Source organism: Pseudonaja textilis, chromosome 2 (assembly GCF_049901715.1).
Source record: "Pseudonaja textilis isolate UNSWEBS1 chromosome 2, rPseTex1.2, whole genome shotgun sequence".
Lineage (NCBI taxonomy): Eukaryota > Metazoa > Chordata > Lepidosauria > Squamata > Elapidae > Pseudonaja > Pseudonaja textilis.
The window spans coordinates 254,054,339-254,068,750 of NC_141991.1; the positions used below are offsets into that span (position 1 = coordinate 254,054,339).

Genomic DNA, 14,412 nt, shown 5'->3' on the forward strand with positions numbered 1-14,412 from the left:
GGAGGCTTCCTGGAGGCTTCGACCCCGTGGTGGAAACCATCCTTTTAACATTTGTTCTCCCCTCTTCTATTTTGACTTATATGGATGCCACTGCTGGGCAAACCAGCTTTGAACTGTAATTCAATTTTCCTTGAAGCCTAGTAAGAAAATTAATCTAACCCATGAAAGCTTGCTTTTTTTTTTTCAGGTATCTTCCTTCATACCTCCAGTCCTAATATCTCTATCTGTCTGTCTGTCTGTCTGTCTGATTATCTGATTATCTGTCCATCCATCTCCATTTATATCATATCTATTTATCTATCCATCCATCCATCCATCCATCTGTATTATCTATCAATCCCTCTATCGATCCCTCTATCATCTCTCTCTCCTTCCATCCATCCATCCATCTGTACCTATCTATCCAACTATCCAGCTATCTATCTATCTAATCTGTTTGTCTGTCCTATCTATCTATCTATCTATCTATCTATCTATCTATTCATCCATCCATCCATTCATCTATATCCATCTATTTTTACACACACACACACACATTCATAACACACACACACATCTAATCATCTATCAATCATTTTATACATCCATCTATCTGAATCACCTCAAGGTGAGATGGATGGCAAATAAATTTAATAAATCTAATAAATAAATAAACAAACAAATATCTTACCCATCCATTATCTATCTATCTATCTATCTATCTATCTATCTATCTATCTATCTATCTATCTATCTATCATCTATCTGTCTCTTATCTAGCTATCATCTTTCTATCATCTATCATTTATCTATGTATGTATCCGTCATCTAGCTATCCAGCTACCCATCTACCGGTATCTATCTATCATCTCTCCTATCTTAACTATCATATTTCTATAATCTATCTATAATTACCCTATTTAATCTATTTATCTATCTATCTACCTACCTACTTACCTGCCTACAGTATATCTGCCACATTTCCTTTCACTAAATTTGGGATGAGTCTCATGTAATCTGATCTTCCCCAGTTCTCTTGAAGTTGGATAAATGTCAATGCCAGGATTCTGAGGAAGAAAATCTTGTAAGGATAAACTTGATTGCATACTCTGGTCTCCTGCAGATGTTCTCTTTCCATTTCATTCCTCCTCCTTCAAACCTCCCATCCTTCCAGCCACCATGACACACCTGACTGGAACCCACAGGAATTCTTAATGTTTACTTATACCTTCAACTTCTAACTTCTGACATGCAATTCTCAAAGCCTGGTGGAGACCTTGAAATATCCTACTGGGAAGGAACTCAAGATTCCTATACAGATTAACAGAGTTGGAGGGGACCTTATAGGTCATCTAGTCCAACCCCTCCCCCACCCAAGGGGACCGTACACCATTTTTGACAGATGGCAGTCCAGTCTCTTCTCGAAAGCCTCCAGTGATGGAGCTCCCATAAGTTCTGAAGGCAACTTCTGTTCCATTGGTTGATGGTTCTCACTGTCAGAAAATTTCTTCTTATTTCTAGGTTGAATCTCTCATTGATCAGTTTCCGTCCATTGTTCCTTGTCTGGCCTTCAGGTGCTTTAGAAAATAGCTGGACCCCTTCCTCCTCCCTGGGGCAGCCCCTCAAATATTGGAAGACTGCTCTCCTGTCTCCCCTGGTCCTTCTCTTCACTAGACTAGCCAAACCCAGTTCCTGCAACCATTCATTAGTCCCCTAATCATCCTGGTTGCTCTTTTCTGTCCTCTTTCTAGAGTCTCAACAACTTTTTTATAGTGTGGTGACCAAAACTGGATGCAGTATTCTAGGTGCGGTCTTACTAAGGTTTTATAGAGTGGTATTAGTATTTCCTTTGATCTTGATTATATTCCTCTGTTAATACAACTTAGGATTGGTTTTTTTGGCTGCCGCCACACACTGCTGACTCCTATTTAGCTGGTTGACCACCAAGACTCCAAGATCCCTCTCCCAGTTCCTGCTATTGAGCCTGGTTTCACCCAATCTATATGTGTACTTTTGGTTTTTCTTGCCTAAGTGTGAGACTTTACTTTTCTCTACTTCAAATTTCATTTGGCATATTCAACCTGAGGATGAACTCACCAAATGGGCTGGCCTTGCAGAAGACAATAACCACCCAAAGATATCATTGATCACTTTTGTAAGGTGAGGAATAGGTCCCTTCCACCTTTGTTATTCTGAATATAGTCAGCTTTTGTTAATAAGTTCATGTGGTCTTTTTAAACCTGAGACACCTATTGTCATTTGAGTTTCCACTTTCTTCTCACTCGAAAATCTGTAGATGGATTTTTTCCCCATGTTCTATTATTATTATTATTGTCCATTGTAATCAATACTTGAGTAAATGGACGTGTACGGAGAAAACCACAAATTCTGAAATAGTTCAGTTGATGAGTTTTACAGCCTTGTATGAAAAGTATTGATTTTTCTGGATGCATCGAGCACTGAACAATATTTTGGATTCACCGAGAAGAAGAGAAAACAGAAACACACTGAATTCTTGCACCAATCATCTTTTGGGCATTAATTCCCCACTCAAAACCCCCAAAGTATTCTTACACAATTCCCTTAAAGTTTGTGAAAGGAGACAAACTCTATGAGAAAACTTGGTATAAAAGAGAATTTCTTAGCACATTTCTTTTCTAGCCCTTTTTTTTTTACATCAGAACTTACAGCATTTTTTAAAGGAATGAACTCATTTTCCGCTATTCCTTTTGCCAACGTGCTGACATTATTTCTTTATAAGCAGAAGATGAATGCAAAGAGAAAGGGAATAATTCAGAAGAATTAACAAAGATTGCATTACAGGAGAAACACAAAAGCCAAGTTCCCAGCTCAGGAAATAAATTGGTGCTGAATAACGCTCCCATTATTATAATCCGAACGACACGCATGTATTGTGTGAATTCTACCTACGATTTCTCCAACTGACATTGGTTTAGTCACATCCAGCAAAGATGTAGACCAGAAGGTGACAACTTGCTGGTTGAAGGCTGCAGAAGTTTTCCCTAGTACTTTGTGGACTACCGATTATGTCTAATTTTTTTTTTTCTTTTAAATAACCCTCGCAACTTAATGCTGTGTCTGCTCTTTTGGTTCATTGTCCATCCACATAATCTGCTTATTCCTCACTGTAGGAAAAAATGTGGAATCCCATCCACTGGTCTGAGCACCTTGGAATGTAATCAACCAGAACCTCGGAAGATCCATGACCCAAAGGGGTGTGGCACAAAAATAACAAAGTCACAAAATTAGATAAATTCCCTTTAATGCCTCCAACTTGGCCCCAAATGTCCAGTTATCCTCGGCTGGAGATCAAACTCTTCCAAAAACAGTCCACAAAGGGAAGAAATGCAGTCCGAAACCAAAGTACGGATAAATGAGAAATTTAAAAAAACCAACACAAACCACGCTGAAGTAATTAACCCAACAGGGCAGGATAATAAATTGCAGACTTTCCAAAAGGTAACGAAGCACACACAGTTGGGAAGATGCCAACATCCAGATAATCCTCGACAAAGATAATGCCCGCTTTGCTTCCAGCAAGGTGCTGTGTGCAAACGCCCTTCTTATATCCTGTTCTCCCAGCTGCAACTAATGAAAGTGATCAGGACTCTTTTCTCTCCCGTAAGCCACATTGCTCCTTTCTCTGTTCCTCCTAGGATGAAGAAGGGGTGGTCTTGGGTCTTCCTCTGAATGCCCAGCCGGACTGTGCCCTTCCTCCTTTTCTTCCACAGCCACCAGATCCACTCTCCCTGTCAGCTCCTCAATTTCCCCCTCAGAATCAGACTCCAACAAGGGCATGACATCCACACACGCTCTCAGCTTTGCAAGCACCCTGGGGAAAAAAATTTGCGTCGGGCAAGTCTTCATCAAGGCTCCCCTTTTCTATGAATCCGAAACGAAAATGCAGCGAGAGAACAGGACTTTCAATCACAACAGAGACCAGGGAATTTTAATGAGCTTTAAATGGGCATCTGTCAGAATCCCGACTTGGCGGAACTGACCTGCCAGCCAAGGATTGAGTAACGACCCATAAAAAGCGGGGTGGGTGGGGAGAGAGAGCCCCTTTGTGAATTCCTCACTCTAACAGGAAAGGCAAAGTTGTAATTTGCAGTGTTGTGACATTATAATTATGCCCCCGTGAAAAGCGAAAGCATTAAAAAAAAAACAGACTCGTCTAGATAGGCCAACGTTCTTGTTCCTTCTTCTCCCCACTGGAGGCGTGTATGTGTGTGTGTGAGGGAGGGATGGAGGGAGAGAGAGAAAGAGGGAGAGAGAGAGAGAGAGAGAGAGAGAGAGAGAAATGGCATTCATGCCATCAAAGCCCCATCTCTTAATTACCCACATCAAAATACATAATAACAGAGCTGGAAAGGAAACAGAGCTGGAAGGTTCCGGCACAAGCAGGAAACCTTATATCATTCCAGACCAATGGTTGTCCAGTCTCTTCTTGGAAACCTCCAGTGATGGACCACCCACAACTTCAGGTGGCAAGTTGTTCCACTAGTTCATTGTCCTCACTCTTAAACTTTCTCCTTAGTTTTTTTAGTTGCTTCTCTCCTTGATTAGTTTCCATCCGTTGCTTCTTGTCCTGCCTTCAGGGGCTTTTGGAGAAGAGGTTGAACACCTTCTTCTCTTTGACAGCGCCTCAAATATTGGAAGACTGCTGCCACCCGCTAGTCCTTCTTATCATCAAATTGGGTAGACATACCCACAATTCCAGCATCCGTTCGTATGTTTTAGCCTCCAGCCCCCTTATCATCTTTATTGCTCTTCTCTTGCACTCTTTCTAGAGTCTCAACATCTTTTTTTAATATCATGGTGACCCCAGTTGGATGCAGTATTCCAAGTGTGGCCCTACCAAGGCCGTACGTAGCGTTACTGATTGTTCATTGTCCATCTTCACATTTATAACTCTGTATCTCTGTGTCTTCCCTCTCAAATTTCAAGAACCAGGAAGTAGAAATTCCTGAAACTTTATTATACTATTCCCACGTGACATCTTTCTAAGAAAGCATCGGAGAGCAGATGGTGTTTTTTGTTTCTGGTATCCTTGAAAAAGAGGATTCATCCCATTATTAAAGAATTCTGCTCTTCCTCTTCTTCCTTCTTTTTCCTTCTTCCTTTACTTTCCCCTTTTTCTCCTCCTCCTCCTCCTCCTTTTTCTTCTCCTCCTTCCGCCTTCCTTTTCTTTTTCCTTTTCCTTCTTTTCTTTTTCCTCCTTCTTCTTCTCCTCCCGCTCTTCCTTTTTCCTTCTTCCTTCTTCCTTTTCTTTTTCCTTCTTTTCTTTTTCCTTCTTTTCCTTCTTCTTCTCCTCCCCCTCTTCCTTCTTCCTTTTTCCTTCTTCCTTCTTCCTTTTCTTTTTCCTTCTTTTCTTTTTCCTTTTTCCTTCTGTTTCTTTCTGTTTCCTCCTCCTCCTCCTCCTCCTCCTCCTCCTCCTCCTCCTCCTCCTCCTCCTCCTCCTCCTCCTCCTCCTTTTTTCTTCTTCCTCCTCCTCCACTTCTCCTTCTTCTGCTTCTTCACAGGAGGGAAATATAGCTACTAAGGTTTCTATTGTGCCCCTCAGCAGAGAGAAAAGAAACCCAACAATTCTGAGGTTTCTAACCAGTTTCCTTCTCATGGGTTAAAAAGTGAGAAGTATCGTTTTTATGCATATTTATGCCTTCCCAACATGGCTTTTAAACCACTGGCTTCTGTCAGGTGTCAGAGCTGATCTGATCTCCTTCAGACCATCTTAACAACATGACCAGGAAGAAAGTTTACCTCTTTATTTTATGCCTCACAACGATTCGTATTTTCATTTCTCAGATACTTTGGGTTATAGAAGACAATGAGTGAGTTGTGGTAGAACCAGGGGTGGGCTTCAAATTTTTTAGCAAGGGGCTCTCTGTCCTAATGACTGGCTGGGTGGGTGTGGCTGGGTGGGCGTGGCTAGGTGGTCATGTGAATGGGTGGGTGTGGCCAGCTCGACGTCGGTTTTTTGCCCTAATTACCTGAAAAAAGATATATACCCAAAAGTTGTTCATTACTTCATGCATTTAACACTTAAATAAAAGACTGGGTGAAACCAGGCTTAATAGCAGTGACTATGAGAGGGATCTTGGAGTCTTAGTGGAGTTTCTGGTGAGTTATGTGATTCTTATTATTTGGGAATTAATCTCCTCAGAAGCTAGTGTCTATGTTATCTGATTTTCTCAATGGCTCTCCCTCGCAAGTGCTGAGTGGATTGTTTATCTAGCTTGCCACACTTTTACCAGGTGTGAAATGCTCTTGGCTGAATGCCCAGAAGTTCAATTAAGCCTATTAAGAGCTTTCCCTCGCTGCTTGTCTCTCTGAGCCCCTGCGAGCCCCCAGCAGCCCATCCCTGGGTAGAACCCATATTTTGTCCCAACGGAGACATCCTCACTTTCTGACGTCTTACCTCCCTCTCTCTCTCTCTCTCTTTCTCTCTCTCCCTCCGTCCCTCTCTCCCTCCCTCTTTCTCTGTCCTCCTCCACCTTCCCCCTAGGACCAGAGGGCTGCAACCTGTTTATCTACCATCTGCCCCAGGAGTTTGGGGACGCAGAGCTGATGCAGATGTTCCTGCCATTCGGTAATGTCATCTCCTCGAAAGTGTTTGTGGATCGGGCGACAAACCAAAGTAAATGCTTTGGTGGGTAAAGATAACAAAACAATTAGATTCATCCAGGAAAGGAACTTTTCTCTGAACTACTTTGACCATTATTATTATTATTATTATTATTATTATTATTATTATTATTATTATTATTATTATTATTATTACTATTATTTTGGTTTCCTTCAGATTGCTATTTTTATTTTGGTTTATTTTCTGTTTTGTTTTTTTTTTGCAAATTTATATTCAGCTGACTTTTCCCTCCCCTCTCAGTTTACCTTTGTTGATCACCTCTGTCCTTCCTTCCTTCCCACCCGTCTCTTTCCTGGTACCTTCTCCACCTCCTTCCTTCTTATTGTCTCCGACTCAAGTCCTGTGTTTCCTGCTGCACAAGGGGATATGTGGGGTTGCACACCCCAAATCCTGGCTGCAGAGAATGGGGAAGCCCCATACACTGGGGGTCCGGGAGGGCTCTAGGGCAATTCGCCGCGGCCAACTTATCACGGTCAGCTCATTGCGGGACAGTTCAATGCTGTACTAATCGATCCATTCTGTTACTTTGGCTCAGTGAGCTTGTCCATTAGAAAGGTCGGCAGTTCAGATCCCTAGCTCCGCGTAACAGAGTGAGCTCCTGTTACTTGCCCCAACAGCTTCTGCCAGTCTAGCAGTTCGAAAGCATGTAAAAAATGCAAGTAGAAAAATAGGGGCCACTTTTGGTGGGAAGGTAATAGTGCACCTTCAGTGTTCAGTCGTGCCGGCCACATGACCACGGAGACGTCTTCGGACAGCTGTGGTGCTCTCTCATCATAGTTCCTACAGATAGCATTGGCTCTTCGGCTTTGTAATGGAGATGAGCACCACCCCTAGAGCCAGAAATGACTAGCACATATGTACAAGGGAAACATTTATCTTTACCTCTGTTGCTTTTATTAAGGGTAGCTACATTTTGGGCAAAATTATCGTAACGGTTGTATTTCTGGATGGACCTACTTTGATTATTATTTGCCAGGATTCCATTTGAAATTCCTTTAAACTTTTGTATTTGTTGAATCGTCCCGCAGTGAATTGGCCACGTTGAGTTGGGCATGTTGAGTTGGCTGCGTTGAGTTGGCTGCGTTGAGTTGGCCATGGCGAGTTGTCCCATTCGGCACTGGGAGAAGGGACAGGGAAAGGAGCCATGGAGGAGAGAGGTTGGTCAGGGTGGTGGATGGAGAGAGAAATGTGGAATGCCAAAGCAGAGAAGGAGGGATGGGAAGAAGGGAAGGAAGAGAGGAGAGGTGAATGTGAACTCAACATGTGGTCATCCGCAGGATTCAATCTCCTTTGGCGAAAGACAGAAGGGTTGGAGATCCTCAGTCATCCAGGTCATGGTCGTCCCGAAGGTGCTTTGTCAAAAGGCAACTGGACTTCCTTGGCTTTGCTTGAAGAGGTTTTGCTCCTCATCCAAGAAGCATCTTCCGTTCAGAAATGTCTTCAAGAAAAACCAAGGAAGTCCAGTTGCCTTTTGGTATAGCACTTTTGGGACCCTGAAGGGTTGGGTTTCAGGATGCATGTGGGAACATCAGTGTTTGAACTCTTGGTAGGTGGTCCCCATCCTCGCCCCTCTTTCCTCTTGTGCTGCTGCTAATTGTTTTGGATGCCATGTTGTTGGACGGGGTGGGAGGTGCCACTCGGAACACCTTGCATTCATTTCCCGCCATCACTTCACTCCCCTCATGAGCTGCTCGCTATCCGCTCACCTGCATCGGTGCCAAAACTCCTCCCACCTGCCCAACCCTTGCCTTCCTGCAACAGCCAGGTGGGACCTCAAAAATTGAAGTTCAGGAGGAACTTCTTTGCTTTTTCAATCTTCTCCAGGCCCAGCTCAAAGTCAACTTGGGGGCATTTCTCCCCTTCACGTCCAAATTCCACATGGGTTACAACTCTGAAAAGTGGGTTGATCCACCACTGTGGTTTAGGGTGAGAAGAAATAGAAGAATGTATGAGCTGAAGTGGGGGTACAGAGGCCAAAAACGGGGGTGGGGGTGGGTACAGAGGCAGAAGTCAACATTCTTCAACGTGAGTCCCAAATTCGTCATTCGGATGAACAGCACCCAGGAGTTCCAACAAAGGTGTCTGTCCACATGAAAAATGGAGACCTCGGCCAGGTTCAAGCAGGCCTATGGAAGCAAGCATGGAATGTCATAGACAATCCCAAACTTTGACCATGAACAATATTGGAGAGAAGGTTCTGGTGTGACGGGAACAGAAAGCTCTGGGGTGTGCATATGTCGGTTTATACTTGGGTCAGATTTGGGTCCTTGGTGATTGATTTTGACGTGGCTGGACACGACATAAAGAATAATAGTGGACTTGTGGGAGGGAAACACAGGTCAGAAAAATGCTGGTGATTCTTGACTTATGACCCAAAAGATTACGTGGCTAAGCGAGATAGTTGTTAAGTGTGTCTTGGCCTGTTTTATGGTTCTTCTTGCCACAGTTATTAAGCAAATCACGCAGTGGCTGAGTTAGCGACGCGGTTTTTAAGTGGCTACCCCCTTGGCTTGGTTTGTCAGAGGGGAATCCCTGGGCCCATAAGTAAAGGTGAGTCATTTCGAAGCATCTGAATTTTGCTCACATGGCCATGGGGACGCTGCAGTGGTCATAAATGTGAAGAACATGCGTAAGTCATTCATAATTCATATGGGAGGAGGAGGGAGGGAGGGAGGAAAAGAAAGGAAGGAAGGAAGGAAGGAAGGAAGGAAGGAAGGAAGGAAGGAAGGAAGGAAGGAAAAGGAAGGAAAGGAAGGAAGGAAAAGAGAGGGAGGAAGGAAGGAAGGAAAGAAGGAAAATGGAGGGAGGAAGGAAAGAGGGAAAGGAAGGAAGGAAAAGAAAGGAAGGAAAGAAGAAAGGAAGGAAAAGAGGGAGGGAGGAAGTGGGAGGGAAGAAGGGAGGAAGAAGGAAAAAGGAGGGAGGGACAGAGGAAGGAAAAAGGAGGGAGGAAGGAAAGAAAGAAAAGGGAGGGAGGGAGAAAAAAAGGGAGGGAGGGAGGAAGAAAGGGAGGAAAAGGGTGGAAGGGAGGAAGGAAAAGGGAGGAAGAGAGGGAGGGAGGAATTCTCCACAACACTATTCATTACAGGGATTGAGTTACTCATTTCCTATCTTCTTTGAAGGTGTCCAATTGTCAGGTGGAGCGTTTGTCCTTCCTCCGTCTGCTGACCAAGTTTTCCCTGTTTGGCACTCACTCTCTTTGCTGGATCTTCTTCTGTTCCTAGCAGGACGAGGGAGATTCCCGCTGGAAGGAGAGACAGGGATAAAGAAAGGGGACCCTTCACACTCCCTTCTTCCCACCCCCAGACCACAATTAGGGGAGGGGGGAGTCAGCCTGGAGCGGCAGTGGGGAAGGGGAGAGGAGCGAGAGCCGGAGAAGTATCAGGGCCTCGTGCACCACTATTCATTTTGCAAACTATAATTAATTTGATGTTTAGATTAATATCCGATGCGCTCTCAAAGGTGCACACAAAGCATTTTTCCTTTATTATAATGTTGATTGCTTATTGGGGAGATAAATTTCATTGTCAAGGAATCCCCCGACTTAACAAAACTTTTAGTCTTAGCTGGCATGTCTGCAACAAAGAGCAGAAGTGGGTGCTTTCACCACTCCGGGCTTGGGCCTGGCGATCCCGACCAGGAAAGGGCACTTAGAAGGGGCAGCGACCACCTGGCATTATCCGGTGGCTAATTGGATGGATGGAGGGATGGGTAGACAGACAGACAGACAGACAGACAGACAGATGATAGATGGATGGATGGATAGATAGATACATAGCTAGAGAGAGAGAGAGAGAGAGAGAGAGAGAAACAGACAGACAGATAGACAGATAGAAATATGATAAAGGATGGATGGATGGATAGATGATAGATAGATAGATAGATAGATAGATAGATAGATAGATAGATAGATAGATAGATAGATAGATGATAAGTAGGTAGGTAGATAGATAGATAGATAGATAGATAGATAGATAGATAGATAGATAGATAGAGGTAAGTAGGTAGGTAGGTAGGTAGATAGATAGATAGATAGATGTAAGTAGGTAGGTAGATAGATAGATAGATAGATAGATAGATAGATAGATAGATAGATAGATAGATAGATAGATAGATGTAAGTAGGTAGGTAGATGATAGATAGATAGATAGATAGATAGATAGATAGATAGATAGATAGATAGATAGATAGATAGAGATACAGATAGATGATAGATGGTAGATGTTGGGATGCATAAGCGCACAATCGTGCCTACCGTTTCTGTCCTATTGTACCCAATTATTCGTCCCTATTTCCTGTATTTATAGCTTTGTTTATTATCTTGTAAGCTATTGACAAATAAAATAAAATAAAATAAATAAAATGATAGATAGATGATAGATACCAGGAGAGAGTATAGATAGATAGATGATAGATGATAGATAGATAGATAGATAGATAGATAGATAGATAGATAGATAGATAGATAGATAGATAGATAGATGAAAGATGAGAAAGGCTAGATAGATAGATGGATAGGAAGGAAGGAGGGAGGGAGGAGGAAGGAAGGAGGAAGGGAAGGAAGGAAGGAAGGAAGGAAGAAGGAAGGACGAGAGGGAAGAAGGGAGATGACCAGGAGCAAGCTATATATAATCCACCAACCAACCAACCAGCTAATGCCTAATTCTCAAGAGTTTGGAAGTTGGAGGCTATGTGTCAAGGTTCCTATGTCCCTTTACTAATGTACTATGTACATCAGAGACTCTTCATTTGTTTCTTTTATTTTCAACTTACATGCCTCCCATCTCACCTGGAGGTGACCCTCACTAGCCCCGTGACGGCGAACCTATGGCACTCATGCCCTCTCTCTTGGGCACATGAGCCATCGTCCAAGCTCAGCTCCGCCATGCATGCGCGCGTAGGCCTCCCACCGGCCAGCTGGTCTTTGGGTCTCTGCGTGGGGGTGGGCGCATGTGCAGAGTGGGGTCATTCGCGCACGGGTTGCACACACCTCGTTTTGGGCACAGTGCCATAAAGGTTAGTCATCACTGCCCTAGGCAGCTTCCTCTGTTTGTTCTCTGTTCCTTCCAGTCAGGGAATCGCCAACTCAGAGGAGCAAACTAATAGTAAGCAACAACCTAACCGAAGAGCTACTGCTAAGGCCCCCATCAACCCTGACAGGGCAAGATACTAAATTGAGATCAAATCCCACTCCCTTCTAGACAGTGGTGGGATTCAAATAATTTTTAACAACCAATTCTCTTCCCTAATAACCGTCTGGGTAGGAATGGCTGGGTAGTCACGTGACTAGGTGGGCATGCCCAACACTCGACGCCACTCACGTTGAGGGGCACTTCGCCTCGCCCAGCCTCTCATGACTGGGGACGCTGCAATGGTCGTAAGTATGAAAAGTGGTCATCAGTCACTTTTTTCAGTGCCGTTGTAACTTCGAATGGTCACTAAATGAATTGTTGCAAGTCAAGGATTACCTGTACAGCAATCCAAAAAGCTTCTTTGCTTGCAAAAAAGCTGCCCTAAATACCAATCGTTAGATTCGAAATGGGGGAATACAGACTGAAGATCAATGACAGTCACAGCCATCATGGAAACTTAAACCATTCTGTGTGAATAGCTTCCTTTCCATCAGCAATACCTGTTACGAATCAGTCAGGGCCCGAGCACCTTCAGGGATTAAAATAGTTAAAATACAATGATCATTATCAGCAGTCAACTCTTGCTCATAAAGTGAAACCCTTTAGCGGAGAGGTTGTCTAAGCTCCCCAGAAAGTGGGCGGGCATATTTGGCCTACGAAATGCTGAGTTAAAGAGACAAATTAACAAAATATATATGGGACCCATATTATTTTATAAAATAAAATATTATTTTATTTGTCAAGCCTCCCACGCTTGTCAGTATCATAATAAAATTAGCACATACCACAGATATCTAAATAAACCTCAAGCCATGTTGCTAAGCCTTATTATCCTGAGAGAAAACTAAAATGAATTGGAGGATCCACACCCCTACCTCCTTTTTTTAAATAAATAAAAAATCATACTATCGGTGAGCAATCATGTCCTTTGTCACTCCAAAGCAGTGCAAGAGACTCCTGTCCCCGAAGTTTTTTTTCAAGAGGCAACTGGACTTTCTGGAAACCAAAAAAGTCCAGTTGCCTCTTGAAAAAAGCACCTTTGGGACAGCCATGACCTGTACGACAGAAGAATCTCCGTAGACAAGAGACTCCTGTGCTTAGTGAACTGACAAAGCACCCATTCCCACCCAGGAAAAGCAATCCTTAGATCCATTTGCACCACTTAAAGATACCAGCTGGTCTCACTCACCTCACAAGATGTCCTAAGGAAATCATCCAGATTTAAGGAAAGATCATATGCATATACAGAAAGGCAGTAAGAAAATGAGGGCCAAGCTTGCATCCTGTCTCTTGGAAGTACACTCCAAAAGGACAGTGCCAGGAACCACTAAAGCAGTGTAAAAAGCTTAAAACAACCCTTCCCCTTTAAGAAAGTCAAGCCCCTAATAAATAAAAAAAAACACCTCTGGAGAAGCTCAGGTGACAGAAAGTCTGGGCATACTGCCAAAAACCATTAGCTGTTACAAGGTAACAAGGCTTAACTGCAGAGGCAGTTTCTGAAAACACTTAAGCAGGGCAATAGTAAAGATAAGGATTAGGCTAGAAACACCAGAATGTCTCCTTCCTGCCTTCCTAACAGGATTAACTCTGTAAGGCGGGAAAAAACAAAAGGCCGTTTCTTCCAACAGCCGGTTCACTGCTCAGAAAGTTAGCTAACGGTTCGTCTGAACCGGTGAGAACTGGCTGAATCCCACCACTGCTTCTGTTGCTGATAAAGTTATCTAGTTGGGTCAGAAAATGTTTGCAAGGAAACAACCAAGCTCAGAGAGCACCAAGGACCAAATATTTTTCCTCTTCCTCTTCCTCCTCCCCCCCTTGTTTTCCATCCTGCAAAAAAAACCCTTCCTTCTAGCACTGATGATGTTACCTGGTTAACGGCCACTAAATGTCCACAATGAAACAGACAAGCTCACAGAGCATGAAGAACTTCACAGTCCTCCTCTTCCTCCTACCTCCTCCTTTCTCCTCCTCCTCCTTCCTCCTCCTCCTCTTCCTCCTTCCTTTTCCAACCTCTTCCTTCCTCCTCCTCCTTAATAATTGCGGCAAGAAACGTTGTAAAAAGGGGCAAAACTCAACAACTATCTCACTTAGCAACAGAAATGTTGGGCTTAATTGTGGTCGTAAGTCAAGGAGTCCCGTATTCCATCCTCCTCCTGCTTAACGTCCAATACTTTCTCTCGAAAAGAACAGATTGAAGTGGTGCCTCTGAGATTCCCATTGTCGTTCAACTTTGACCCCTTTTTAAGAGCAGGTCGTCCTCGACTCATGACCACCACTGAGCCCCAAATTTCTGTTGTTAAGTGAGACAGCTGTTCAGTGAGTTTTGCCCCCTCCCCCTTTGACAATCTTTCTTTTCACAGCGGTCAAGTGAACCCCCACACCGTTGTTAAACTAGTAACAAAATTGTTAAGCGAAACTGGCTTCCCCGTTGCTCCCATTGCTCGTCCAAAGGTCGTAAAAGGGGATCACATGGCAACCGTCATAAATACGAGTCCGTTGCCAAGCATCTGAATTTTGATCATGTGACCACGGGGATGCTGCAGCGGGCCTAAGTGTAAAAAATGGTCAGAAGTCACTTTTGTCAGTGCTGTCATAACTTGGAATGGCCACTAAAGGAATTGCTGTGAGTTGAGGATC

The 14,412-nt window shown here is 43.6% G+C and overlaps 1 protein-coding gene across 20 annotated transcripts in view; it reads left to right on the forward strand.

The window, feature by feature from the left end:
• Positions 1-14,412, forward strand: part of CELF4 (CUGBP Elav-like family member 4) — an 801,906-nt gene that overhangs the window by 751,799 nt on the left and 35,695 nt on the right. For 10 of the 20 annotated variants that reach the window (XM_087927573.1, XM_087927558.1, XM_087927556.1 and 7 more), the window contains one exon: positions 6,506-6,649. In XM_087927573.1, the coding sequence (XP_087783699.1) occupies positions 6,506-6,649 (144 nt within the window). The remainder of the gene's footprint in view (positions 1-6,505; positions 6,650-14,412) is intronic. The other 10 variants (XM_087927567.1, XM_087927566.1, XM_087927568.1 and 7 more) reach the window with 2 other exon arrangements.